Source organism: Pyrus communis, chromosome 12 (assembly GCF_041283825.1).
Source record: "Pyrus communis isolate YQ-2024b chromosome 12, ASM4128382v1, whole genome shotgun sequence".
Taxonomy (NCBI): domain Eukaryota; kingdom Viridiplantae; phylum Streptophyta; class Magnoliopsida; order Rosales; family Rosaceae; genus Pyrus; species Pyrus communis.
This window is the reverse complement of record NC_142576.1, coordinates 1,062,834-1,088,978: the sequence shown is the minus strand read 5'-3', so window position 1 is coordinate 1,088,978 and position 26,145 is coordinate 1,062,834. Positions and strand designations below refer to the sequence as shown.

Sequence of the window (26,145 nt, the reverse complement as noted above, 5' to 3'; positions counted from 1 at the left end):
GACTTGTGGTTCTACACCCTAAATTCTAGGAGGTGCTCTTTTTTTCCACTACAATGCCAAATTCTACACGGTAAGTTGACTTGTGGTTCTACACCCTAAATTCTACGAGGCGCCATTTTCATTCCACTTTAACGCCAAATTCTACGCAGTGCCTTATGGTTCACACAATGATGCATTAATTATACATTGAAAATTTACAGCACCCTTTTGGAAAATATGATCTCCTGCATCCCAAAGTCAATTTCAATCTGTATGAGAATTGACAATGTGTGTGTGTGTGTGTGGGCATTCATAATAATGCCAAGTTTTCAACATTTCTTTTATTCTACCGGAACTACTTTCTTCTTCTTATAATTAATAAACCCGCCTACGCGGCGCAGTTGACTGAAGACTTGAGTCTAGGTAAATTGACTTGTGGTTCTACACCCTAAATTATAGGAGGTGCTCTTTTTTTCCACTATAATGCCAAATTCTACACGGTAAGTTGACTTGTGGTTCCTTATGGTTCACACAATGATGAGAGATTTTTCAGTTTATAGGAACACAGTCCAGTACACTACACCAGTTATAAAACAACTACAAGAGGGCTAGTTTGAAAATATCCTACTGCAAAATTTGATTTGGTTTGGACCAAATTTTGATTTAGATGAAAACTAGCTAGTGCTCGCGCGTTGCTACGGGTGTTTAAAATGTTTTGATAATATGTACATACAGAAAACATAATTTATTAAAGCTAGATTTCTATACCTAAGATAGAGGTTGACAGTGTTCATATTATCAAAAGTTGGCAGTGTCCAATTGCTCACCGTTCAAAAGATAGAGATGCTATAAAAGCTTAATTCATGTACATAAGTTCATAGTATAATGTACTCAAAATAATCATAGTATCAAAAGATTGGCAGTCTTCAACTGCTCATCGTTCAAATACAAAAATGTACATATGTTGGTATCAGAAGGTTGGCACCGCACATCTGCTGTGTTTATGATTTTTCCTGTTCAATCTCTGGTCTTGCTTGTTTGGGAATGGCCATCCTTTTTCTTGGCCACCATGCTGTTGAATTGGTGCCTTTTGCCCAGGATTTTTCTCTTGCTATATATTACGAATTGGAATCAGTAAGAATTCCATATAAAAAACTAAATTTGTCAATCTATTTAACTTAGTGCGAACTTCATCAAACAACCAAGAAGTATAATCCAGGAAGGTTATTTTCTCTTTTTTTTTTTTAATCAAAATGAATTCTACTGTTCCCATCTCTTTGCACATCCCTTTAAATTATCCAAAAACACAAAAGAAATATATCTTGATCCATACCAATTAATGATTTCCCATTTACTTAAGTCAAACATCAAAGCCAATGAACTGATGAAGGAGCTATTATTCAATTATATGGAGATTTACCTGATTGTACAAAAGGTTTGAAAATTACCGTAAAATTTGAAAAAAGAGATGAGATGGAGTGGAAATCACATACCAGCATCAGGCTTAAATTTGTAGTGTTCATCTGAGAGAGCAGTGATAGTCTGATGAGAGTGTAGGGAGAGAAACAAAATGCAAATCGTAAGAGTTTGAGAGAAACCGCTTGAGGGACACTGCAGATTGATCGTTGAGATTTGAGAAACTGAGGAAGTAGCAATTTGAGATGAACTGCTTTGCATCAAAACGTGTTGGAGTTTCTCTCCTCCGCGTTTGAATAGAAGAGGTAGTTTCAGAGCTGTCTGCAATTAGTCCTATCAGGAGCTTCTGCACTGGTTGATGTCTCGGTCTTTTCCTTAGTCGCACGTGCATTGTAGACTTGGGTAGATGAAAAGTAGAAAGAAAATAAAAATATAAAGTCAAAGTTACTACTTCACTATCTATGTTGCTTCATGTCCCACGCATAATAAGAATAGTGAATCATTTTTCATCTCGTGCACTGGTTTGTCATTGTCATTCGAATTCACAAATCCATTTACTCCGAATTTCTTAGTTATCACCAGGGAAAGAATGTTATAAGCAAAAATCTATTTCTAGGTTTTCCCACTAAACTACCTGTTAAACCAATCAAAATGGGGAAAAATTATATATACCTTTGTCAAATGTCTTGGGATTCAAGTCCACCGACTCCACCCCAATACTCAGTGGCGCCCCAGAAATCTTGCACCTTCAGTAGCCAAGATCATGCATGTATCAGTACGAATACGGAAGAGAAAATAAATGCAATTTATTAGAATAAAGAATATGGGATCAACAAAGTTTGTCCAAACTTACAGTGAGGCCAATAAACAGCAACTGAAGATAATTTTTCGTTTTGCTACATGAGAGGGGCACCCAAAAATCCAAACCTGTCGATACGGCACAACTAAGGATGCAAATTTTATCCAACTGAGCAAGGGGCTTGATCTTGGAAAGACGGCCAGAATGAACAACAATGTATTCACTTAAGTAAAAGTGCGAAGACAGTGATTGGTGAACGTTATTTCCCAGCTGGGTTAGTTTGGCTATTCCTTTCTATTGAAAAGGAGTCAGCTGTCTGCGTGAGTCACCACAATTTGCTTCATGGCAAAAAATTTGAGGGATCAATAGTGTATGGCCTTGAATTCCAAAAGGAAAAAATAACTCAACTAAGCATATATAATATTAAACATATAAAGGGTAAGATCAACCACATCCCATAGGAGAACAATTAAACGCCACTCTCTCAGTTTCGAGTACAACTGCACTTTGTGATTAAAATTCACATATGTTTCACATATGCTAAGAACTAACGTTCCTGTACGTTTTTCATCTCGAACGACATTTGCAATCTACTTTTCGATTTCAAACCTTAATTATTCATTGCCCATTATGAAATGACTATATTGCCCGGATACTCTACTCATAGTTTATAAATCTGCAATTTTCAAACCTTAACCTTAAACATTTATCATGCTGAAAAAAAATCACTTAAGCATCTTAGTTGGATTCCCTACAATTTGGTGGAGGTTGAATGGATTTTTCCTCCCATTATACTCTCGGAAAATATAAATAATCATTGGAGACCAAGCAACACACACTCATAAATAAAAGATTAGGAACCTTTGGTTAAACATAATGCATACAGAAGAATAAAATTGACAGAAAACAGATCGATGCACAGAGAGATAGAGGCTTAAAGAGAGAACTTACATCAGCCGTGCTCTCAAATACATATGGTAATCTGCATACAAAGAAGCATAATATTGAAACAGATATAAATCATCCTATTCAAACAAATCAAACGAAATGCATAAAGATTACCTTAGTTTCTGATTCTATGATTTTGTATTTGACTCCACCTCCACGTTGTTCTTTGGTTGTCTCTTTTACCGAATTAAGTAATCGACTGAATTACTTAATTCAACTGAATTTAATCAGAGAGATGAAAGCTTCAGTATAAAAAATATTTTATGCTCTAAATCATCAGTAACCTCCAAGAACCTAATTGTCCGATAAACACTCTAGCATTAACTACCCAAGAATTATAAACATGCTTATTGCCAAAAATGATAAACATGTTTACCTGGACTTCATTTTTAATGGCATATGTAATATACTTTCCATCTGCATTAAAATAACCTTCTTCCCTCTCCTCGTTAATCAAGTTGAAAGGTTCTGTTTGAATCCCATCCGCAACAAGGTCCTTGTAATCCTGCCAAAAGATACCACCAATCACTGGCTATCACTTCCGTTGATCCAATTAGCAGAATATCCAACAATCTCCTCGACTGAAAAAATTCTTGCCAATTCAGAAAAGAACTATTCCAAATTACGGATGCACTCGATTAATTTAACCAAGAATATGCACGGCACCACCACTATTAAGAAGCATCAACATACAAAGACAAGTTTCTACAATCAGTTGTTAAATTGCAACCAAAAACATGCATAGAAAGAATAAAAATGACAACAAAGATGGCAAAACAATTAACCACACATGTTGTTTATCCAAAAATGCTGAGAGCTTATGCTTCTGTGACACAACGAGCTTCCTGCGTCACATACACTAGATCAAGTTGGTGTCATGACATGATGACATAAATTGAAAAGCAGACAAGATCAAGAAGATCCAAAATTATTGATATATAATTATAGTAAATAATTGCACATCAAAAACTCTAGAGGAAGATAGATGAATCTCCATATCAGGAAACCAAAGAACATGACGCTACTAAGGACTGTTGCTTCACATGCATATCTGCTACTATTTTAAAACAATTATGTTAGAACAAGTATAAGAGAGAGGAAAAAGTACTACAGAACCGAAAATGAAAAGGGGGAAAACCTGGAATGCCATGCAGTGCCTAAATCACTACTTGGCAACCAAAGCGCCCCGCTATGCTTCATGACGTCACTTTCAAAACTATTATCCAAGGATAACGACACATACAAAGACTTCTCATCCCCAGATACATCTGATTTGCTGTTAAGTGCCTTATATTGTCTACTTGCTGCCATAAACGCATGCTTAGCAGCCTCATATAACGAAAAAAGAACTTGCATTGAAATCCCCAACTTATGATCCCTATTCCAAAAAACTGAGTTGCCATCAGCTGAGTGCAGCACAGTACTGTCATCAGATGAGGGTGAGGAATGGCCTGCCTCTTTATTCAGCTTCGAAAACTGGGACGGGTGAAGAAATCCCACTTCATCTCTGGGTTCAATCAAGAGGAAAGAACAATATATAAGACGATGGCATTACTACATATTCCGAAAACATAACTGAGAACCCTTCCAAAATTAAAAAAAAAAAAAGGGAACACCTCGACACAAAATCATAATGCACCCACAATTACACACACACACACACACACAATTAAAAAACTTTCAGCATAAGAATACGGCATACTTGGACAGTTATCGAAATTCCAGATTCAGTAACAGTAATGAACGAACACTGAATCAACATTTTGAATTTGAACTAAAACTGAATGGACATTTTCCAAAAAAATATCAAATCCAAGTAAAACCAAGCTGTTACTTTTACATACGCATGGATCAACCCATTTGGGATCAAATATCTGTACTTTTCGACACCGAAATTACACTTTGTGAAGGTACACCAACCAAGCACGAATAAAACCTATATATACAAAACTCTATGGGGCATTTCATCAAAAACAAAGTCTGCGTCTTTACTGAAAACAGAGAAGCTAAACCTGCAATCACTGATTATCTACTAAAATACAAGTACGAATGACTTACATTTGGGGATCGGATTCCAAGATACGTTCGAATTGATTCAGAAGATCAACCGTGTCTGCTTCGGAACGACGCAGCTCCTCTCCTTCCATATTTTCTGTTTGTTTCCCGAGAAAATCCAAGGGAAAAGAAAACCCGAGGGAAAATGACAGCTTTATACGATGTTGGAACAAAATGGTAAATTAATTAAAAAAGGAACTACGGGGAAGTTTTTTATTCGTTGCTGCAATAAGTTGCAGGAAAAAGTAATGATGCTGGCCGTAGATGATTCAGTTTCGGGCCAATGTCACACTGACACGTATACACCCTTCTTCGATTTTCTTTTCTTGTATAAAATTTTGGAGCTGCTATGGCTTTTTTCTCTCTCTCTCCTCTGAGCATCAATCGCCTCTCATTTTCCCTCACCATAAAAACTGTACAGGGTACTTTGTTTTTTCCTTTAGTATGTAGATGCTTTGCTTGATGTTCTCATTTTTGTTTGATACTTGGTTGGTTGTCTCAGAATCCAATTGTTTTCCTTATTTTGACTGTGCCTGCATTCTTATAACATTTCGTGGATTTTGCTGTTTTTCACTACGTTTTGATTCATCTACTACTCATAGAATTTGTGAATTTTGGCTGTCATTGAAATCTTAAAACTTATATCTGTCTGCTTTATCACCATCTCTAGGTTGTCAGAGATAAGAGGACTGGAAAAACCAAGGGCTTTGGATTTGTTAGCTTTGCCAACCCATCTGACCTGGCCGGAGCACTAAAGGAAATGAATGGTGTGTAAAATATTAACTCGTATGGTGATTCTACTTTTCGTTGATAGTACTAAGAATCATAGAGGTTGTTGATATGTTTTTACTTGTATGATAATGGTTGTATATAATTAATCTGCAATAATTCCAGGTAAGTATGTGGGCAATCGGCCAATCAAACTACGCAAGAGTAACTGGAGGGAGAGGATAGACTATGACGCACTAGAAAGACAAAAGGTACCATTTCCATTTGTTTAGCGTAGTTGATAGGAGCATATTTATGCGACTTAAATGGCTTGTTCTCGTACATTTACGTTATGTTTCTTTAGTTATTTTAGTACTTTAAGCTATTTTCGTGTGTTTGTAGGTCCAAAGGGCTAAAGGAGCAAAAAGATGCATTTTGGAGACTTTTGGAGCACTTTTGGGCTAAGGACGGATAGCTTATGCTTGAAGCCAAAGTGTTGGACGAAATTGAAGACCTAATTGGAGCCAAAGTGTTGGAACCTTGTTCTCTTTAGTTTTAGGACATTTAAACCTTTCCTAATCCCAATCATGCCATGCATAACACACATCCATTCTAACACATTGTCATTGCACATGCATTTCCTTCATTAGTTAACCCACATGCACTTATCACTTATCATCACCACATATCATATCACTTAATCACTTATCACTTATCATCACCACTTAACCACTTATCATATCATAACCACATATCATATCACTTATCACTTATCACTTAACATATCATCCACCTACTTCACCTACAACATCCACCTACTTCACCTACAACATCCACTTCACCTACAACATCCACCTACTTCACCTACAACATCCACTTCACCTACAACATCCACCTACTTCACCTACAAATGACATAGCCATATGTTCCCTCCACTACTCCTATAAATACCCTTGCATTCATTCATTCAAAAACATCTCATTTTCATACACAACACACCACAAACACTTCCATCTTCTCCCTAGCCGTGAGTCTCTCCATTTTCTGCACCATTCCCTTCCCTTTCTCCTCCATTTCTTCCATTTCCATAATCCCCCAATCCATTCAACACACCAACAACATCCCTTAGTCCTTGTGCTACAACGAAGACGAAGAGAAGAGGGCCTAAACGTTCATACAATTCACGTTTGAGTTGTTGGAATGTTTACGCGTTTCTTTGATTTCAATGTTTAAATTCAATTCTCTTTGTTTTGTAATATGAGGAATGGAAGAGAAGAGTGCCTAAACGTTCATACAATTCAAGTTTGAGTTGTTGGAATGTTTAGGTGTTTCTTTGATTTCAAAGTTATGAGGAACTAAACCCCTTTTTGGCTAGGGGTGATTTCAATACCATGATTATTTATGTGATATGAATTGATGAATTCCGGTTATGAACTCTTGATTTGTGAATGCAATTGGCTTAACTATTTGATGATTAACTTATTTGTGTTTGTTGATTGAGGGTCGACACTTAATTAGCATGCATGAATATGTGGCTAAAGTTTAAGGAGGTTTCACATAATCGTTACTAACTTATACTTGAAAGTAGTAAAGGTCGCTTGTCACGATCGCGTTAAGTTTAATTCTTAGCATGAGTAACATGATGTCATAGTTGCAAATGCTTTGTCAATGCTTATGGTTTTCATTATTCTTAATGATCTTCGATTGTATCTCTATTATGATGACATGTAGGGAACTTTTGAGAATGTTTTGGGTTGTCGAATGATGCCATCCAATCCAATAATATAAGGAAAATCTGAGGGTTAACTAGTGATGTCACGGTTAATTTGGGGCATTGTCGTTCATAATTCAATGAAGGAATAACTGGAAATTGATTCATATGCATAAATATCATGTGTAGAGAAAGAACCCTTAGCTAGCTTCCCATCCATTCATTTCCGTCAAATCCATATTTACAATTTGTTTTGTTTCCAAGTATTCATTTTAGTTTAAATTCGTCCAAATCCAATTCCCCCCTATTTCGTTGAAGTCTTAGTCTTAATCTTTCTTATTTTTAGTTTTGCTTTCTTCGAGCATTAAATAGTGTTTTATATTGTGTTTTTATGTTTTTAAGTCAATTTAGAAGGTTTTAGCAAGCCCTCCTAATCCCCGGTCTAGAACGATCCCTCACTTATCCATTCTACTACAATTGTCAAACGAGGGTTTAATTTGAGTGTCAAGTAATTCTCGCATCAGTAGTTTCAAATTTATGGCTTTCCAAAAGGTAATTTGTACTTACCAAGTGTTCCTGCTTTATTTCATTTGTGGCAGAACCACACTCACAAGAAACCAAAGCCTTCGAAGAAGAGTATATTGCACAAGTGAGCTAGAGACTCGTGGGCGACGTCGTGAATATGGAAATTGGGGCAGTGAAGCTTAATGATGATAATTTGAACGAATGATAGTATGCGACGTGCATTTTTTTCGTGTGTTATACGGGGATTAGTGGAGGATCCTTTTAAATACTAATTAAATAGGTTCGATCAAGTATATTGAAATGTGGTTCAGCGTGTTTGGGACATGGTTCGGTACAACAAATGCCTAATACAAGTGGTTGGATTCTTTATGTTTCAAGTTCAGCTTAAATTTGTCATTCAGTAATTGAAAATCAAGAATCGTGTTAACCAAACGCTTCTTGATTCAATTTCATGTCCTTACTTTCATATTCTAAGTGAGTTAACATGTCACGATGGTCGAACGGATAATGTCTCTTTCCTCTACTCGTTTTATGTTCACCACTTTCTCTCGTCCTCTTTTGGTTCATTCTCTCGCCCGTAAAAAACCAATTATATTAACGAAGCAGGCTAAACCAAGCCGTGCTCATCCCTGTTTAATTTAGTTGAAGTTGTATAGAATCTACAACTTCCGTAAGATAGAACGTTTTGCCAGAAATCTTTTCTGCTTTTTTTCCTTGATACAAACAATATATTCTACACAAAAGAAATTCATCTTCAAATTAGCCATTTCCATTTAGTTCTTGGTATCTTCTCTTTCTTTTTCTTGCCGGAAGTTCTGCTGCTGAATGTCTGCCTTTCTCTACGTTAACGAAAAACATGAATTTGTCGATACTCTAATCCCTCTTTGTAGCTACAAAGCAAAAGCTAGTTCTTAATCTCATATACAGTAAGCTCTTTGTAAACATCAAGCATGGGAAAGGTTCTATTCAAACGCGTGAACGAATCTTCGGAAATCGCCCTTAAACTAAAAACAGAGTCGGCAAGCTCCATCGCTTCAGCTCGCCATCCTGCGAATCCAATTCCTTCAATCAACAAAGTGTAGGTAGTTTCATTAGGCCAGAACCCCTTTTCAACCATTGCCGCAAGCACTTCAATGGCATCGACAATCCTTGGCGTTTTGCACAGCCCGAGAAGAACAATGTTGTAACTGATAACTGTTAAAAAGAGAGAACATATTAAAAACGAGAAAGTTCAAAAAGAGAGAACATATTAAAAACATATCAAGGCATGCAAAAAAATACGGACTCCATCTGCAAACTAGCTGATTAAACCAGAAAGTTTCCTAGCTTACATAGTCGTCAGCGTCTTGGTCCTCCTCATCATCATCCTTTTCATTAGCATTAGCACCTTGTTGGCCCTCATCATCTTCTTGTTCCACCTCCTCCTCATCAAATTCCTCATCAAAGTCCTCCTCATCATCCCCATCAAAATCCTCATCGTGTTGTCATCATCCTCATCAAAATCATCATCTTCATAATCCTCATCAAAATCATCAACTTCGCTAGAAATTTCTTGTAAGGCCCGTTCGTAAGGGATATAATGGTAATCAAAAAACGAACCTTTGAAAGTCATAAGTTTGTCGCATACTAAACTTACCCCTATTTTCTTCACCGGACATTGTGCAATAACATGGACCAAATCGCTTTCTTCCAAATTGAACTCAGTTTCCGACAACGATAAATTTCCCAACCAAAGGATCTCTTCAAAGGTAAAAACATCTCCTATTTCGACATAAAAACTAGTACCCTTGGAGTGATTAATAACATAAATATAACATGAGCTGACGTAATCATGAGGAATAGAAGCCAGCCACACAGCCAATGCTTTTGCATTACAACCAACTTCCTTAGGCACTTCAAAAGAGACTTGGGTACCCTCGTTGACATGATTGAACCAAGTGGGAATTTGTCTTCCTACAAAAGTCATGGTTCCACCTCCTGTCCATCCCTATACAATGTTGAACAACATTTGTGTGAGTAATACATACATAACACACATATTTGCGAGGGAGGGAGGGGATGGGGGTGGTGTGGAAGAGAGAGAGTACCTGTATCGTGCTATCCTTAAGAAGGAAATCTGTGACATTGTTGTGTGTTATCATACAAAGTGTGAGTCCCGAGTTTAACGCACTATCCAAGCCTGGAAACTTAATGAGTTTCGGGGAAAAAAGAATCACCGTTGTCGACATGCCTGAAAAATCTGGCATCCTTTCGAATGCAGAGCAATCGTCCATGTGCAGGAAACCCAAACTTTTTGGTAAATCTGTAATCTCGACAAGGTTTCTGCAACCATTCAAGGATAGTATAAAAAGCTTGGAGAGGCTACTGAGGCTTGGAAGGCTCCCAAAATTATTGTCATCTAGACGTAACTCCACTAAACAAGGTAGACTACTCCCAATATCATTATGCACTTCCTCTATATTGCTGTCCACCAAAATTAAGCTTGTCAAAGAGCGTAAACCTCCTAAGGAAGGTAGCTGCAAAGAACACTTCAATTTACTCAAAGATAAGAGCTCGAGCTTCTCTAGTCGTACGATGGAAGGTGGTACTTTTTTATGGCTGTTCCATCTGCATAAAGAGTGACCAATGATGTCATTTCTCCCAAGTGCTCAGACAAGCTTTGGAATCTTGAACAACCATCGAGAACAAGAGTTTTGACAGATTTCAACTTGTAGAAACTCCTCGGAAGAGCCTTAAGCGTTTCACAGTCTTTCAAATTCACCAACACAAGACTCTTGAGATCTCCGATGGACTTGTGAACTTTAGCCAACCTCTTACAATCTTTGAGTATCAATTTCTCAAGATTTGGGAATTTCGAGAAGTCTGGCGATTGTGTTAGATCGTAGGAGTGGCTGAGATTCAGAATCTTCAACTTCTCAAGCAACTGTTAGAAAAATCAAATTTAAATAAAAAATTTAAATCCAAAAAGAAGATACAGAGAGCATAAAAATAATTCCTAATTTGGTTCAAGTTAAGCATTGTACTTACCCCAGAATACTCACAAAGAACTTGTCTGAGGCTGTTGTACTGCATGTCGATAGCCACTATGTTTGGTTGACACAGTTCTATTGGTATGAACTCCAATGGGAATCCATGCCAGCACAACCATCTTAATTTTTTGGAAAGACATTGGTATCCCCCAGCGAGCTGAACGTAGTTTAGTTGGAGCAATCTCAGTCTCTTCATATTTCTAAACACCTAAGTACTGAAACTAGTTTCTTTAAGACTCGGCAAATTCAAAGCCAGACCTTCAATTTTTTCAGTTCCCTGCTATCCGAAAAAACAGACTCCAAATAAGAGAAGGCTTTGCATGAAAAAAAGTTAGATTACTAACTTACATATGCTTACACGTTTAACATAAAGGTTGATTAAGAAAGTACTTACAGATTTGTCTATCAATACGTCATTTACATCTTCAAGATGCCACAATCTACTCCGTTCTCTAGGGAAATCGGGATTTTCTGCATGCATGATATCTCTGCCCATATCCCGAAGCAAATCATGCATCATAATCTTGTTTTCTCTATTAATAGTTACAAGGCACATGTCAAGGAGGACCTTGATTCCTGTTGTTGCATAAAAGCCACAACCATCCAAGATTTGCACAACATCATTCTTGTCCATTCTGATAAAAAAACAAGCTATATCGAGGAATATCCGCCTCTTGTAATTATCATTTAGCCCGTTGTAGCTTATTTTCAGTTGTGCTTGAATTTCTCCTCGAGGAATCATTTTCAATTCATCCAATATACTTTTCCATTCATCTACACTTCGTTTGAAAAGAGTAGATCCTAAAACTTCAAGAGCCAGCAGCAATCCTCCACAGTAATTGACAACTTCTTTTTCAAGCACAAGATATTGGCTAGGACAACTACTACTTTTGAAAGCATGCCAACTTAGGAGCTCAAGAGCTTCTTCTTGGTCCATTACTTTCACCCGATATATCTTATCAATTGCAAATTCTTTTAGCACACGTTCGTTTCTAGTTGTGATGATGATTCTGCTCCCCGGGCCAAAAGAGTGGCAATTTCCAGCTAATTCGCGTAGCTGCTTCACATCGTCTACATCATCAACTATGACAAGTACCTTTAAGCCTCGAAATCTTTCCCTTACCAAGGCAGTCCCTGTAGCAACACTGCTTACCTTTGTCTTGGTTTGCAAGATATCGAAAAGAAGTTGTTTTTGCAATTTTTCTAGTTTCTTTTCCCTCACTTTTTCAAGGAAACTTTTTCCTTCAAACCTTTCATAAAATATGTTATAAATGGCTTTAGCAATCGTTGTTTTACCTATTCCACCCATGCCCGAAATTCCAATCACACGAACATCATATGAATCTCCGATGCCTAAATAATTACTAATATCTAGCACTCGAGTATCTATTCCGACTTGATAGGGCGCTACGTCGAAGTATTTGTTGTTTAACTTCGTAGTGACGTCATTGGTAATCATCCTGATAAACTTTGCTTCATGCCTGGCATTAGTCAAGTTGAGAAGCAAAACAAAGATTGTTATACAACGAAATTGAACTAATTAATACACAAAATTATTTATCATGAATAGAGATTTTAATTAAGACATCTTTTTTTGAGGTGATGTGTTTAAACTTAGCAAACATCAATTAAAATTTAAATAAGAAACACAAACAAAAAAACCAGCATCCCTTCCCTCCGCAGCCAGTCGCCGGCGGCTTCCCAACTGTGATTAGTGTAGCCTTAACAGTTTAAGCTTTATTGTATGATTTTATTACAGAGGTCTAAGAAATCGCATGATTCCAAATAAATAAGCAAAGGTACGTTAAAGCCTTAATTCATAAGAAAAGAAATTAGTACGTACCCGTCCAAAGTTTTTCTGAGATCCCAGCCAGACAAATTCGAAGCTTCAGTAAGAGCAGCTCTCCACCTCTCCACCTTTTTTTCATCTGTATGTTTTAGAAACGATTGTGCAAAACAACCAGTCTGTTTCCTGACATGCGAAGGATCAACATCATAGAATATCGGCAAAACTAATTGCCCTAGCGTTCTTCTACACTCCATGATCTTAACCAGCTCCTCAAGACACCAGCTGGAGTCGGAGTACTGTCTTGAGAAGACGATGATAGAGATCCTAGAACCCTGGATTGCCCGCACAAGCTCGTTAGTTATATCTTCTCCTCTTCTTAGTTTGTCGTCAATAAAGGTGTTGATTCCGGCCCTTGTCAATGCTTCGTGGAGGTGGCCCGTGAAGTTTTTACGTGTGTCTTCGCCTCTGAAGCTTATGAACACTTCGTAGAGCGAGCCTTTTGAGAAGAAGGGCAAGGATGGGGAGGCAGAGGAGGACGATGAGGATGAGATTGAGGGTGAGGAGGTGGAGGAGGCGGAAGAGGACGAGGAGGATGAGGATGAGGCGGAGGAGGTAGAGGAGGGCGATGAGGATGAGGGCGAGGACGAGGTTTTATCGGGGACTGAGATATTCATTTGGCGAAAGACGAAGCCGAGGGAGCAGAGGAGGAAGATGAGGACATCAAAGACAAGACCGGAATTGCGATGAACATAGTGGTAGGACAGTAACACCAGCACCATAATTAACAAATTCCCTAAGCTCGACCAGTTATCCATTGCCTTCAATTTGTTTGGCTATATTGATTTTCATTTTTTTCTACTGGAACTACTTTCTTCTTATAATTAATAAACCCGCCTACGCGGCGTAGTTGACTGTAGACTTGAGTATTGGTAAGTTGACTTGTAGTTCTACACCCTAAATTTTGGGAGGTGCTCTTTTTTTTCCACTATAACGCCAAATTCTATGCGGTAAGTTGACTTGTGGTTCTACACCCTAAATTCTACTTTAACGCCAAATTCTACGTGGTGCCTTATGGTTCACACAATGATGAGAGATTTTTCAGTTTATAGGAACACAGTCCAGTACACTACACCACTTATAAAATAACCTGAACGGCCTTTTCGACGTTCCTCGAATTGAAGAACCCTTTGATGAGCTTTGTGCATAGAATCACATCAGGCATGTACCCCTTGTTAACCGTTAGCTCAAGAAAGTAGAGTGCTTCATTGTACTGGCCTGCTTTGCAGGACATGTTGAGAACTTTCATCAAATGGGTTTCTTTGACATCATTGTTCTGCAACCGGGTCGTTCTTGCTTCGGCGGAAGCTGCCGCCTTTGGCGGTTTTCTGCGGCGGTTTCCGTTGGACGAAATGCAACGGGTTTCTGCGGCAGTTTCCGCCGTTTGATAGAATGCAAACCCTGCAGCTCCCGTCGTTGGTTTGGTGGGAGGAAGGATTCGGGTGGGTGGTGATGCGGAGGCTCTGAGGCAACAGCTTGGCGGCAACTGTTGTCATTGGTGGAGGATTTGTTGAGATGATTTTTCAGCTCTCATGGAGGGATTGTTTTTGCAGAAAGTTTGGAGATTTGCATGGAGAAGGTGACCAAATTGGAAACATGTCGATATCATGGACAAAGGATTCCGGTTAGATTTCGGACACGTGTTTTGGATAGGATAAGGAATCTTGTCGCACGTTGTAACTACCTGAGGTTTTCGGTGTTGGGCCGGGACATAAATGTGAACTCGAAACTTGGGTTGGGCTACGATACCACAGGTATTAACTCATGGGCGAACCAAATGAGAATTTTTTGGGTCCGGCATGTAGGTCACCTGCCTTGAGATCGGACTTGTGCTACCATCCAATAAGAAGCTCCGTCCAAGCCAAAACATCTCACCCGGGCCCACCTCTCTTGTATTCTGGCCCCACTCACTGTTCATCGTGCACCCGTTGGGTCTTTGGTCGGATAGCCACTCGACATGGGCATCCGGGACCGGACCGAAGAACTCCACATACAGGGGGATTTGTAGGCAAGGTAGGGCCGACACGGGGGCACTTACCCTACTGAAGTTTTTCCTCACTCGCCGCACAACATAGCACTACCGCTTGCATTAGGGTGGGTCGAGCATAAGGTTGTGTGAGATCTGCGAGTGTTGCTCTTTATGTGCATGGCCAGACGAGTGACGTGATCCACTAGCCAGACCTAATTGCAAAGAAATTTTAGCAAGGTGCATGTTAACACAGTGTTTTTGCAAGGCTGCTTTGATACTCTAAAAATACAGATAAGAAAACATTCTTCAATAATATGGTGTGTATTAATCATGATGTAAGACATATATATTATTATTATAATTTGAACGATTATAACGAAAAGAGGAAAAAGTTACAAGTTTGCAACATATAATGTGTCCTAAACTCGTATTTCCGAGGGCTAACTCTCCTTCAACTGAAGGGTTCCGATGTCGGCAACGTGGAGCTTTAGGCCTTGTACGGTGATGTACTTGTGCTGTATTTGTTCCATTTTAGTCTTCCCTTAATGAACAAGAGAGAGTTAAGTTTTAGTTCAGAAAATGTATGACGAACTTACTACAAACTCGACAATAAAAATAGAATACAAATAAAAAAAACCTTATTTCATTAAGTGAGATCGATTGCTCGTTCCAAGTCCAATTAAAAAGAAGAGGAAGGCGTCAGATAGTCAAAATCCGACATTTTGTTTTCACGTTGAAATCACTATAATAATGAATCCATAAAATAGAATACGTTTGAATTTTTTAATACAATCAATTAGTTATAAGATTAAACTAATATAAACTGCGGATAAAATTTGAATTCAGGTGTATAAAATGAGCATATCCATTCTAAATATCTAACTTATGTAACTACGTCTACATCGGTTTTATTTGGTTTAGAGAACAAGAATAAAATTTATCCCGTAAGTACACAAGATTAAGTTTAAGACGTCTTAATAATCAAAAGATACCTTTATACATTATCCCTTCATCAATCATGTTACATGACAAAAAAATGAGGTGTTGACTTATAAGAGCTAGCTAAAGGTAGCATATTCCTTTCTTTCTTTGTGGTTTTAACCTATCCTTGCCCGCCTTACTAAATCATGTAACACAAATGCTATCCACACACCTCATTTTACTTTTCACATATCTCTTGATAATTTATGTTCGTTGATCTTCTTCAATTCATCTGATCTGATGGCCGAAAATTAAAAAGATATATGAGAAATAAAATGAAATGTGTGAATATCACACCCCCTAAATTAATTGTGATAAAATAGATTTTCAAATACTTTTATACATCTGAGTTTGAGCTCTATTATTATCGCTTATTGTCCAAATCGTCCAAACGGACGCCACTCATCGACAATATTAATTCCAAACGCCATGTCGTTTCCATGCAGTTTCTCAAAAACCAAAAAATATCGGCGAGTCGACTCAACGAGTCGATTAACTTTCCTAAAACAGGCAGAACTGTTTCAAATTTTGCAAGCTCTTTAAATTCAGCGGCTTTCATGTTTTTGTCTGCCGAAGCACTCAGATTTTTTCAGGTGATTGAGTTATTCTTCTTGTTGTTGCGCTTTGTTTGTTCGAATACCAGAAATTTGACTACTTTCTTTGTATTGTTTGCTGAGAATTTTTGTTTTTTTAGGTTGGTTTTAGGAATTGAAATCGGTAAATACTAAATACCCTTTTGGGTTTTGAGCGAGATCTGCTGTAATATGCAGAGATTAAGGATTAATATTGTCTGAAATTCAGAAGTTGTAATTCTGGGATTTGGTTGTTTGAGCTGGAAATTTTGGGAATTTGAGCAATGGGTGTTCAATACAGTCCTAGGGTTTGAAAGGGGATATTGGTTTCGAGAAGGTTTTCGACTCGTTACCAATGTCTTGGGGTTGGTTTTGAGCTGGAAATTTTGAGAATTAAGGAAATGGGTGTTCCATGTATAGTCTTAGGGTTGAAATGAGGTTCTTTTTTTTTTTGGGGAAATTTTTCGATTTGTTGCCATTCTGCGAGTCGGTTTTGAGCTGGGAATTTAGGGAGTTTAAGCAATGGGTGTTCCATATACAGTGTTAGGGTTGAAATGAGATGTTGTTTTTGAGGAATGACTTAGATGGGTTCACAGAGGATGAAGCCGAGCATCTCTATATATCTTGTGTTTCTTCTGTGTGAAATTGTGAGTTATTAGCCGTCAGCAAAATTGTTAGTAGCAGATAAGAATTTTTAGGTTTCAAATTTTTTGTTACAAACTAATGTGTTTACTATCAAGTTGAAGTAGTTTTGAACCAACAGATGGAAATAATATGTTGATGATTTTGTCTTCTTTTCGAATGCTAACTTTATAAGTTATTCAGGAATGCGAGTAAAACACCAAAACATACCGGAAGGGACAGTGGATAATGGCAGAATTAGAAAATTTGCTCTTGGAGGCTGCGAGAAGAACAAGTTCATCGGGGAAAAACCGACACTCACATTCATCATCTAGGAAGAGACGTCGGGGCTCATATTCTGATGGAGGAAGTGACTCTAGAGGTGATGATTATGTCTGAAAGAGCACAGAAGAAAGATGACAAGAGTTTAAAGGAGAATTTCCGACCAAAGTGGGACAAGGGAGAGGCCCCACAGTCCCGGAAAGAGGCTCCCCCTCTTACAACCTCTCAAGTGCGTTCATCAGCCAGATCTGCTGACAGGGCAACTTTCAAGGATGATGCATTGAATGAGTTAACAGCAAAATGTTTGAAGCAGCAGGACCATGAAGCTTACCTCAAGTTGAGAGATGCTTCTCGTAGTGAAGATGATGGAATGATTGATAGTGATGATGAAAGGTTAGAGGGACTAACTTTTGATGATATAAAAGAGATTACAATTCGAAGGTTGAAACTTGCAAAGTGGTTTATGGAGCCCTTCCTGGAAGAGTTAATTGTGGTTTGCGTTGTGAGGGTTAGAATTAGGAGGTCAAAATCTAGGACTATCAGTGGTGGGAGCAGTACGGGCAGACATGGCGGCAACTGCAGCAGCTTTGGAAGCTGCGGCTGGTGCGGGGAATTGATTGATACGAGTGCCCATGTTGATATTGGAACAGAGTCAAATCTAAAGCATAATTTTTAGCTGCCAATATCATTGGGTGCTCAGAAAGGGTTCCTGGCAAGAAAGCAGTGAATAGAAGCAATAGTTGGGTGCCAAAAAAATAGAGACTCTATCTGCAAACTAGCTGCAAAAAAATATTAAAAACAGATCAAGGCATGCAAAAAAATAGAGACTCTATCTGCAAACTAGCTGATTAAACCAGAAAGTTTCGTAGCTTACATAGTCGTCGTCCGCTTGGTCCACCTCATGATCGCCCTCATCATTGCCTTCCGTACCTTGTTGGTCCTCATCTTAGTATTGTTCCCTTTCCTCACCCTCATAAAAATCCTCCTCATCATCCCCATCAAAATCCTCATCGTGTTGTCATCATCCTCATCAAAATCATCATCTTCACAATCCTCATCAAAATCATCATCTTCATAATCCTCATCAAAATCATCAACTTCGGTAGAAATTTTTTTTAAGGCCCGTTCGTAAGGGATATGATGGTAACCAAATACCGAACCTTCGAAAGTCATAAGTTTGTCGCATAGTAAACGTACCCCTATTTTCTTCACCGGACAATGTGCAATAACATGGACCAAATCGCCTTCTTCCAAATTGAACTCAATTTCCGACAACGATAAATTTCCTAGCCAAATGATCTCTTCAAAGGGAAAAATATCTCCTATTTCGACATAAAAACTAGTACCCTTGGTGTGATTAATAACATAAATATAACACGAGCTGATGTAATCACGAGGAACAAAAGCCAGGCACACAGCCAATGCTTTAGCATTACAACCAATTTCCGTAGGCACTTCAAAAGAGACTTGGGTACCCTCGTTGACATGATTGAACCAAGTGGGAATTTGTCTTCCTACAAGAACCATGGCTCCACCTCCTGTCCATCCCTATACAATGTTGAACAAGATTTGTGTGAGTAATACATACATAACACACATATTTGCGAGGGAGGGGGGGATGAGGGTGTTGTGGAAGAGAGAGAGTACCTGTATCGTGCTATCCTTAAGAAGGAAATCTATTACATTGTTGTGTGCTATCATACAAAGTGTGAGTCCCGAGTTTAACGCACTATCCAAGCCTGGAAACTTAATGAGTTTCGGGGAAAAGAGAATCACCGTTGTCGACATGCCTGAAAAATCTGGCATTCTTTCGAATGCAGAGCAATCGTCCATGTGCAGGAAACCCAAACTTTTTGGTAAATCTGTAATCTCGACAAGGTTTCTGCAACCATTCAAGGATAGTATAAGAAGCTTGGAGAGGCCACTGAGGCTTGGAAGGCTCCCAAAATTATTGTCATCTAGACGTAACTCCACTAAACAAGGTAGACTACTCCCAATATCATTATGCACTTCCTCTATATTGCTGTCCGCCAAAATTAAGCTTGTCAAAGAGCGTAAACCTCCTAAGGAAGGTAGCTGCAAAGAACACTTCAATTTACTCAAAGATAAGTGCTCGAGCTTCTCTAGTCGTACGATGGAAGGTGGTACTTTTTTTATGGCCGTTCCATCCGCATGAAGAGTGACCAATGATGCCATTTCTCCCAAGTGCTCAGACAAGCTTTGGAATCTTGAACAACCATCGAGAACAAGAGTTTTGACAGATTTCAACTTGTAGAAACTCCTCGGAAGAGCCTTAAGCGTTTCACAGTCTTTCAAATTCACCAACACAAGACTCTTGAGATCTCCGATGGACTTGTGAACTTTAGCCAACCTCTTACAGTCTTTGAGTATCAATTTCTCAAGATTTGGGAATTTCGAAAAGTCTGGCGATTGTGTTAGATCGTGGGAGTGGCTGAGATTCAGAATCTTTAACTTTTCAAGCAACTGTAAAGAAAAATCAAATTGAAATAAAAAATTTAAATCCAAAAAAAAGATACAAAGAGCATAAAAATGATTCCTAATTTGGCTCAGGTTACGCATTGTACTTACCCCAGAATACTCACAAAGAACTTGTCTGAGGCTGCTATACTGCACGTCGATAACGACTATGTTTGGTTGACATAGTTCTACTGGTATGAACTCCAATGGGAATCCATGCCAGCACAACCATCTTAATTTTTTGGAAAGACATTGGTATCCCTCAGCGAGCCGAACGTAGTTTAGTTGGAGCAATCTCAGTCTCTTCATATTTCTAAATGCCTCAGTACTGAAACTAGTCTCTTTAAGACTCGGCAACTTCAAAGCCAGACCTTCAATTTTTTCAGTTCCCTGCTATCCGAAAAAACAGACTCCAAATAAGAGAAGGCTTTGCATGAAAAAAAGTTAGATTACTAACTTACATATGCTTACACGTTTAACATAAAGGTTGATTAGGAAAGTACTTACAGATTTGTCTATCAATACATCATTTACATCTTCAGGATGCCACAATCTACTCCGTTCTTTAGGGAAATCGGGATTTTCTGCATGCACGATATCTCTGCCCATATCCCGAAGCAAATCATGCATCATAATCTTGTTTTCTCTATTAATAGTTACAAGGCACCGGTCAAGGAGGACCTTGATTCCTGTTGTTGCATAAAAGCCACAACCATCCAAGATTTGGACGACATCATTCTTGTCCATTCCGATAAAAAAACAAGCTATATCGAGGAATATCCGCCTCTTGTAATTATCATTTAGCCCGTCGTAGCTTATTTTCAGTTGTGCTTGAATTTCTCCACGAGGAATCATTTTCAATTCATCCAAAATACTTTTCCATTCATCTACACTTCGTTTGAAAAGAGTAGATCCTAAAACTTCAAGAGCCAGCGGCAATCCTCCACAGTAATTGACAACTTCTTTTTCAAGCACAAGATATTGGCTAGGACAACTACTACTTCTGAAAGCATGCCAACTTAGGAGCTCAAGAGCTTCTTCTTGGTCCATTACTTTCACCTGATATATCTTATCAACTGAAAATTCTTTTAGCACACGTTCGTTTCTAGTTGTGATGATGATTATGCTCCCCGGGCCAAAAGAGTGGCAATTTCCAGCTAATGCGCGTAGCTGCTTAACATCGTCTACATCATCAACTATGACAAGTACCTTTAAGCCTCGAAATCTTTCCCTTACCAAGGCGGTCCCTGCAGCAACACTGCTTACCTTTGTCTTGGTTTGCAAGATATCGAAAAGAAGTTGTTTTTGCAATTTTTCTAGTTTCTTTTCCCTCACTTTTTCAAGGAAACTTTTTCCTTCAAACCTTTCATAAAATATGTTATAAATGGCTTTAGCAATCGTTGTTTTACCTATTCCACCCATGCCCGAAATTCCAATCACACGAACATCATATGAATCTCCGATGCCTAAATAATTACTAATATCTAGCACTCGAGTATCTATTCCGACTTGATAGGGCGCTACATCAAAGTATTTGTTGTTCAACTTTGTAGTGACGTCATTGATAATCATCCTGATAAACTTTGCTTCATGCCTAGCATTAGTCAAGTTGAGAAGCAAAACGAAGATTGTTATACAACGAAATTGAACTAATTAATACACAAATTATTTATCTTGAATAGAGATTTTAATTAAGACATCTTTTTTTGAGGTGGTGTGTTTAAACTTAGCAAACATCAATTAAAATTAAAATAAGAAACACAAACAAAAAAAACCAACATCCGCAGCCAGTCGCCAGCGGCTTCTGAACTGTGATTAGTGTAGCCTTAACAGTTTAAGCTTTATTGTATGATTTTATTACAGAGGCCTAAGAAATCGCATGATTCCAAATTAATAAGCAAAGGTACGTTAAAGCCTTAATTCATAAGAAAAGAAATTAGTAAGTACCCGTCCAAAGTTTTTCTGAGATCCCAGCCAGACAAATTCGAAGCTTCAGTAAGAGCAGCTCTCCACCTCTCCACCTTTTTTTCATCTGTATGTTTCAGAAACGATTGTGCAAAACAACCAGTCTGTTTCCTGACATGCGAAGGATCAACATCATAGAATATCGGCAAAACTAATTGCCCTAGCGTTCTTCTACACTCCATGATCTTAACCAGCTCCTCGAGACACCATCTGGAGTCGGAGTACCGTCTTGAGAAGACGATGATAGAGATCCTAGAACCCTGGATTGCCCGCACAAGTTCGCTAGTTATATCTTCTCCTCTTCTTAGTTCGTCGTCAATAAAGGCGTTGATTCCGGCCTTTGTCAATGCTTCATGGAGGTGGCCCGTGAAGTTTTTACGTGTGTCTTCGCCTCTGAAGCTTATGAACACTTCGTAGAGCGAGCCTTTTGAGAAGGAGGACAAGGACGGGGAGGCGGAGGAGGACAATGAGGATGAGATTGAGGGTGAGGAGGTGGAGGAGGCGGAGGAGGACGAGGAGGATGAGGCGGAGGAGGACGATGAGGATGAAGGCGAGGACGAGGTTTTATCGGGGACTGAGATATTCATTTGGCGAAAGACGAGGCCGAGGGAGCAGAGGAGGAAGATGAGGACATCAAAGACAAGACCGGAATTGCGATGAGCATAGTGGAAGGACAGTAACACCAGCACCATAATTAACAAATTCCTTAAGCTCGACCAGTTATCCATTGCCTTCAATTTCGTTAGGCAAATTGAAGGTTGTTTGGCTATATTGATTTTCATTTTTTTCTACCGGAACTACTTTCTTTTTATGATTAATAAACCCGCGTACGCCGTCGTAGTTGACTGTAGACTTGAGTATTGTTGACTGTAGACTTGAGTATTGGTAAGTTGACTTGTGGTCCTACTTCCTAAATTTTGGGAGGTGCTCTTTTTTTTTCCACTATAACGCCAAATTCTACTTTCTTCTTATGATTAATAAACCCACGTACGCCGTCGTAGTTGACTGTAGACTTGAGTATTGTTGACTGTAGACTTGAGTATTGGTAAGTTGACTTGTGGTCCTACTTCCAAAATTTTGGGAGGTGCTCTTTTTTTTTCCACTATAACGCCAAATTCTACGCGGTAAGTTGACTTGTGGTTCTACACCCTAAATTCTACGAGGTGCCCTTTTCATTCCACTTTAACGCGAAATTCTACGCGGTGATGAGAGATTTTTCAGTTTATAGGAACATAGTCCAGTACACCACACCACTTATAAAACAACTTCAAGAGGGCTAGTTTGAAAGTATCCTACTGCAAAATTTGATTTGGTTTGGACCAAATTTTGATTTAGATGAAAACTAGCAACAGTGCTCGCGCGTTGCTGCGGGTGTTTAATATGTTTTGATAATATGTACATACAGAAAACATAATTTATTAAAGCTAGATTTCTTTACCTAAGATAGAGGTTGACAGTGTTCATATTATCAAAAGTTGGCAGTGTCCAATTGCTCACTGTTCAAATGATAGAGATGCTATAAAAGCTTAATTCATGTACATAAGTTCATAGTATCATGTACTCAAAATAATCATAGTATCAAAAGATTGGCAGTCTTCAACTGCTCATCGTTCAAATACAAAAATGTACATATGTCCGTATCAGAAGGTTGGCACCGCACATCTGCTGTGTTTATGATTTTTCCTGTTCAATCTCTGGTCTTGCTTGTTTGGGAATGGCCATCCTTTTTCTTGGCCACCATGCTGTTGAATTGGTGCCTTTTGCCCAGGATTTTTCTCTTGCTATATATTACGAATTGGAATCAGTAAGAATTCCATATAAAAAACTAAATTTGTCAATCTATTTAACTTAGTGCGAACTTCATCAAACAACCAAGAAGTATAATCCAGCAAGGTTATTTTCTCTTTTTTTTTTAATCAAAATGAATTCTACTGTTCCCATCTATTTGCACATCCCTTTAAATTATCCAAAAACACAAAAGAAATATATCTTGATCCATACCAATTAATGATTTCCCATTTACTTAAGTCAAACATCAAAGCCAATGAACTGATGAAGGAGCTATTATTCAATTATATGGAGATTTACCTGATTGTACAAAAGGTTTGAAAATTACCGTAAAATTTGAAAAAAGAGATGAGATGGAGTGGAAATCACATACCAGCATCAGGCTTAAATTTGTAGTGTTCATCTGAGAGAGCAGTGATAGTCTGATGAGAGTGTAGGGAGAGAAACAAAATGCAAATCGTAAGAGTTTGAGAGAAACCGCTTGAGGGACACTGCAGATTGATCGTTGAGATTTGAGAAACTGAGGAAGTAGCAATTTGAGACGAACTGCTTTGCATCAAAACGTGTTGGAGTTTCTCTCCTCCGCGTTTGAATAGAAGAGGTAGTTTCAGAGCTGTCTGCAATTAGTCCTATCAGGAGCTTCTGCACTGGTTGATGTCTCGGTCTTTTCCTTAGTCGCACGTGCATTGTAGACTTGGGTAGATGAAAAGTAGAAAGAAAATAAAAATATAAAGTCAAAGTTACTACTTCACTATCTATGTTGCTTCATGTCCCACGCATAATAAGAATAGTGAATCATTTTTCATCTCGTGCACTGGTTTGTCATTGTCATTCGAATTCACAAATCCATTTACTCCGAATTTCTTAGTTATCACCAGGGAAAGAATGTTATAAGCAAAAATCTATTTCTAGGTTTTCCCACTAAACTACCTGTTAAACCAATCAAAATGGGAAAAAATTATATATACCTTTGTCAAATGTCTTGGGATTCAAGTCCACCGACTCCACCCCAATACTCAGTGGCGCCCCAGAAATCTTGCACCTTCAGTAGCCAAGATCATGCATGTATCAGTACGAATACGGAAGAGAAAATAAATGCAATTTATTAGAATAAAGAATATGGGATCAACAAAGTTTGTCCAAACTTACAGTGAGGCCAATAAACAGCAACTGAAGATAATTTTTCATTTTGCTACATGAGAGGGGCACCCAAAAATCCAAACCTGTCGATACGGCAGAACTAAGGATGCAAACTTTATCCAACTGAGCAAGGGGCTTGATCTTGGAAAGACGGCCAGAAAGAACAACAATGTATTCACTTAAGTAAAAGTGCGAAGACAGTGATTGGTGAACGTTATTTCCCAGCTGGGTTAGTTTGGCTATTCCTTTCTATTGAAAAGGAGTCAGCTGTCTGCGTGAGTCACCACATTTTGCTTCATGGCAAAAAATTTGAGGGATCAATAGTGTATGGCCTTGAATCCCAAAAAGAAAAAATAACTCAACTAAGCATATATAATATTAAACATATAAAGGGTAAGATCAACCAGATCCCATAGGAGAACAATTAAACGCCACTCTCTCAGTTTCGAGTACAACTGCACTTTGTGATTAAAATTCACATATGCTAAGAACTAACGTTCCTGTACGTTTTTCATCTCGAACGACATTTGCAATCTACTTTTCGATTTCAAACCTTAATTATTCATTGCCCATTAAGAAATGACTATATTGCCCGGAAACTCTACTCATAGTTTATAAATCTGCAATTTTCAAATCTTAACCTTAAACATTTATCATGCTGAAAAAAAATCACTTAAGCATCTTAGTTGGATTCCCTACAATTTGGTGGAGGTTGAATGGATTTTTCCTCCCATTATACTCTTGGAAAATACAAATAATCATTGGAGACCAAGCAACACACACTCATAAATAAAAGATTAGGAACCTTTGGTTAAACATAATGCATACAGAAGAATAAAATTGACAGAAAACAGATCGATGCACAGAGAGATAGAGGCTTAAAGAGAGAACTTACATCAGCCGTGCTCTCAAATACATATGGTAATCTGCATACAAAGAAGCATAATATTGAAACAGTTATAAATCATCCTATTCAAACAAATCAAACAAAATGCATAAAGATTACCTTAGTTTCTGATTCTATGATTTTGTATTTGACTCCACCTCCACGTTGTTCTTTGGTTGTCTCTTTTACCGAATTAAGTAATCGACTGAATTACTTAATTCAACTGAATTTAATCAGAGAGATGAAAGCTTCAGTATAAAAAATATTTTATGCTCTAAATCATCAGTAACCTCCAAGAACCTAATTGTCCGATAAACACTCTAGCATTAACTACCCAAGAATTATAAACATGCTTATTGCCAAAAATGATAAACATGTTTACCTTGACTTCATTTTTAATGGCATATGTAATATACTTTCCATCTGCATTAAAATAACCTTCTTCCC

The 26,145-nt window shown here is 38.2% G+C and overlaps 3 protein-coding genes and 1 pseudogene across 13 annotated transcripts in view; 1 reads left to right on the top strand and 3 right to left on the bottom strand.

The window, feature by feature from the left end:
- Positions 1–8,510, top strand: part of LOC137744736 (uncharacterized) — a 37,320-nt gene extending 28,810 nt beyond the window's left edge. Inside the window, exons 4-6 of the mRNA XM_088681249.1 lie at positions 5,868–5,964; positions 6,092–6,177; positions 8,216–8,510. Coding sequence (XP_088537375.1) covers positions 5,868–5,964; positions 6,092–6,177; positions 8,216–8,269 — 237 coding nt within the window. The 3' untranslated portion in view covers positions 8,270–8,510. The remainder of the gene's footprint in view (positions 1–5,867; positions 5,965–6,091; positions 6,178–8,215) is intronic.
- LOC137744733 (uncharacterized) lies at positions 799–25,380 on the bottom strand. 10 transcript variants are annotated; one of them, XM_088681250.1, is made up of 11 exons: positions 5,201–5,538; positions 4,281–4,649; positions 3,933–3,987; positions 3,777–3,813; positions 3,519–3,647; positions 3,257–3,359; positions 3,146–3,176; positions 2,249–2,532; positions 2,068–2,141; positions 1,473–1,792; positions 799–1,090 (listed from the first exon to the last, which is right to left on the bottom strand). In XM_088681250.1, exons 1-4 carry the CDS (start codon positions 5,287–5,289, stop codon positions 3,781–3,783), a joined length of 546 nt encoding a protein of 181 aa, XP_088537376.1. In that variant the 5' UTR covers positions 5,290–5,538; the 3' UTR covers positions 799–1,090; positions 1,473–1,792; positions 2,068–2,141; positions 2,249–2,532; positions 3,146–3,176; positions 3,257–3,359; positions 3,519–3,647; positions 3,777–3,780. The 10 variants fall into 10 exon arrangements, 9 of the variants coding, with proteins under 9 accessions (XP_088537376.1, XP_088537378.1, XP_088537377.1 ...); XM_088681252.1 differs by having other exon boundaries at positions 2,249–2,322; XM_088681251.1 differs by lacking the exon at positions 3,257–3,359.
- LOC148692125 (disease resistance protein RPV1-like) lies at positions 9,469–13,870 on the bottom strand (annotated as a pseudogene). The gene is made up of 5 exons (XR_015954122.1): positions 13,014–13,870; positions 11,565–12,651; positions 11,169–11,447; positions 10,229–11,064; positions 9,469–10,128 (listed from the first exon to the last, which is right to left on the bottom strand). The product of XR_015954122.1 is annotated as a disease resistance protein RPV1-like (transcript).
- LOC137726582 (disease resistance protein RUN1-like) lies at positions 18,312–26,145 on the bottom strand. The gene is made up of 8 exons (XM_088681247.1): positions 26,081–26,145; positions 25,819–25,921; positions 25,552–25,738; positions 21,867–23,079; positions 20,427–21,513; positions 20,031–20,309; positions 19,089–19,925; positions 18,312–18,989 (listed from the first exon to the last, which is right to left on the bottom strand). The coding sequence occupies exons 4-8, from the start codon at positions 22,664–22,666 to the stop codon at positions 18,312–18,314; spliced, it is 3,681 nt and encodes a 1,226-aa protein (XP_088537373.1). The 5' UTR covers positions 22,667–23,079; positions 25,552–25,738; positions 25,819–25,921; positions 26,081–26,145.

Coding starts and splice junctions, on each gene's coding strand:
- LOC137744733 (XM_088681250.1), bottom strand. CDS start 5,289: ATGGAAGGAGAGGAGCTGCGTCGTTCCGAAGCAGACACGGTTGATCTT. Junction 4,650..5,200: donor TTGGAATCCGATCCCCAAAT/GTAAGTCATTCG, acceptor GATTGAACCCAG/AGATGAAGTGGGATTTCTTC. Junction 3,988..4,280: donor GGCACTGCATGGCATTCCAG/GTTTTCCCCCTT, acceptor TATGTGACGCAG/GAAGCTCGTTGTGTCACAGA.
- LOC137726582 (XM_088681247.1), bottom strand. CDS start 22,666: ATGAAAATCAATATAGCCAAACAACCTTCAATTTGCCTAACGAAATTG. Junction 19,926..20,030: donor TTCTTTGTGAGTATTCTGGG/GTAAGTACAATG, acceptor TTTTCTTTACAG/TTGCTTGAAAAGTTAAAGAT. Junction 18,990..19,088: donor TTAAGGATAGCACGATACAG/GTACTCTCTCTC, acceptor AACATTGTATAG/GGATGGACAGGAGGTGGAGC.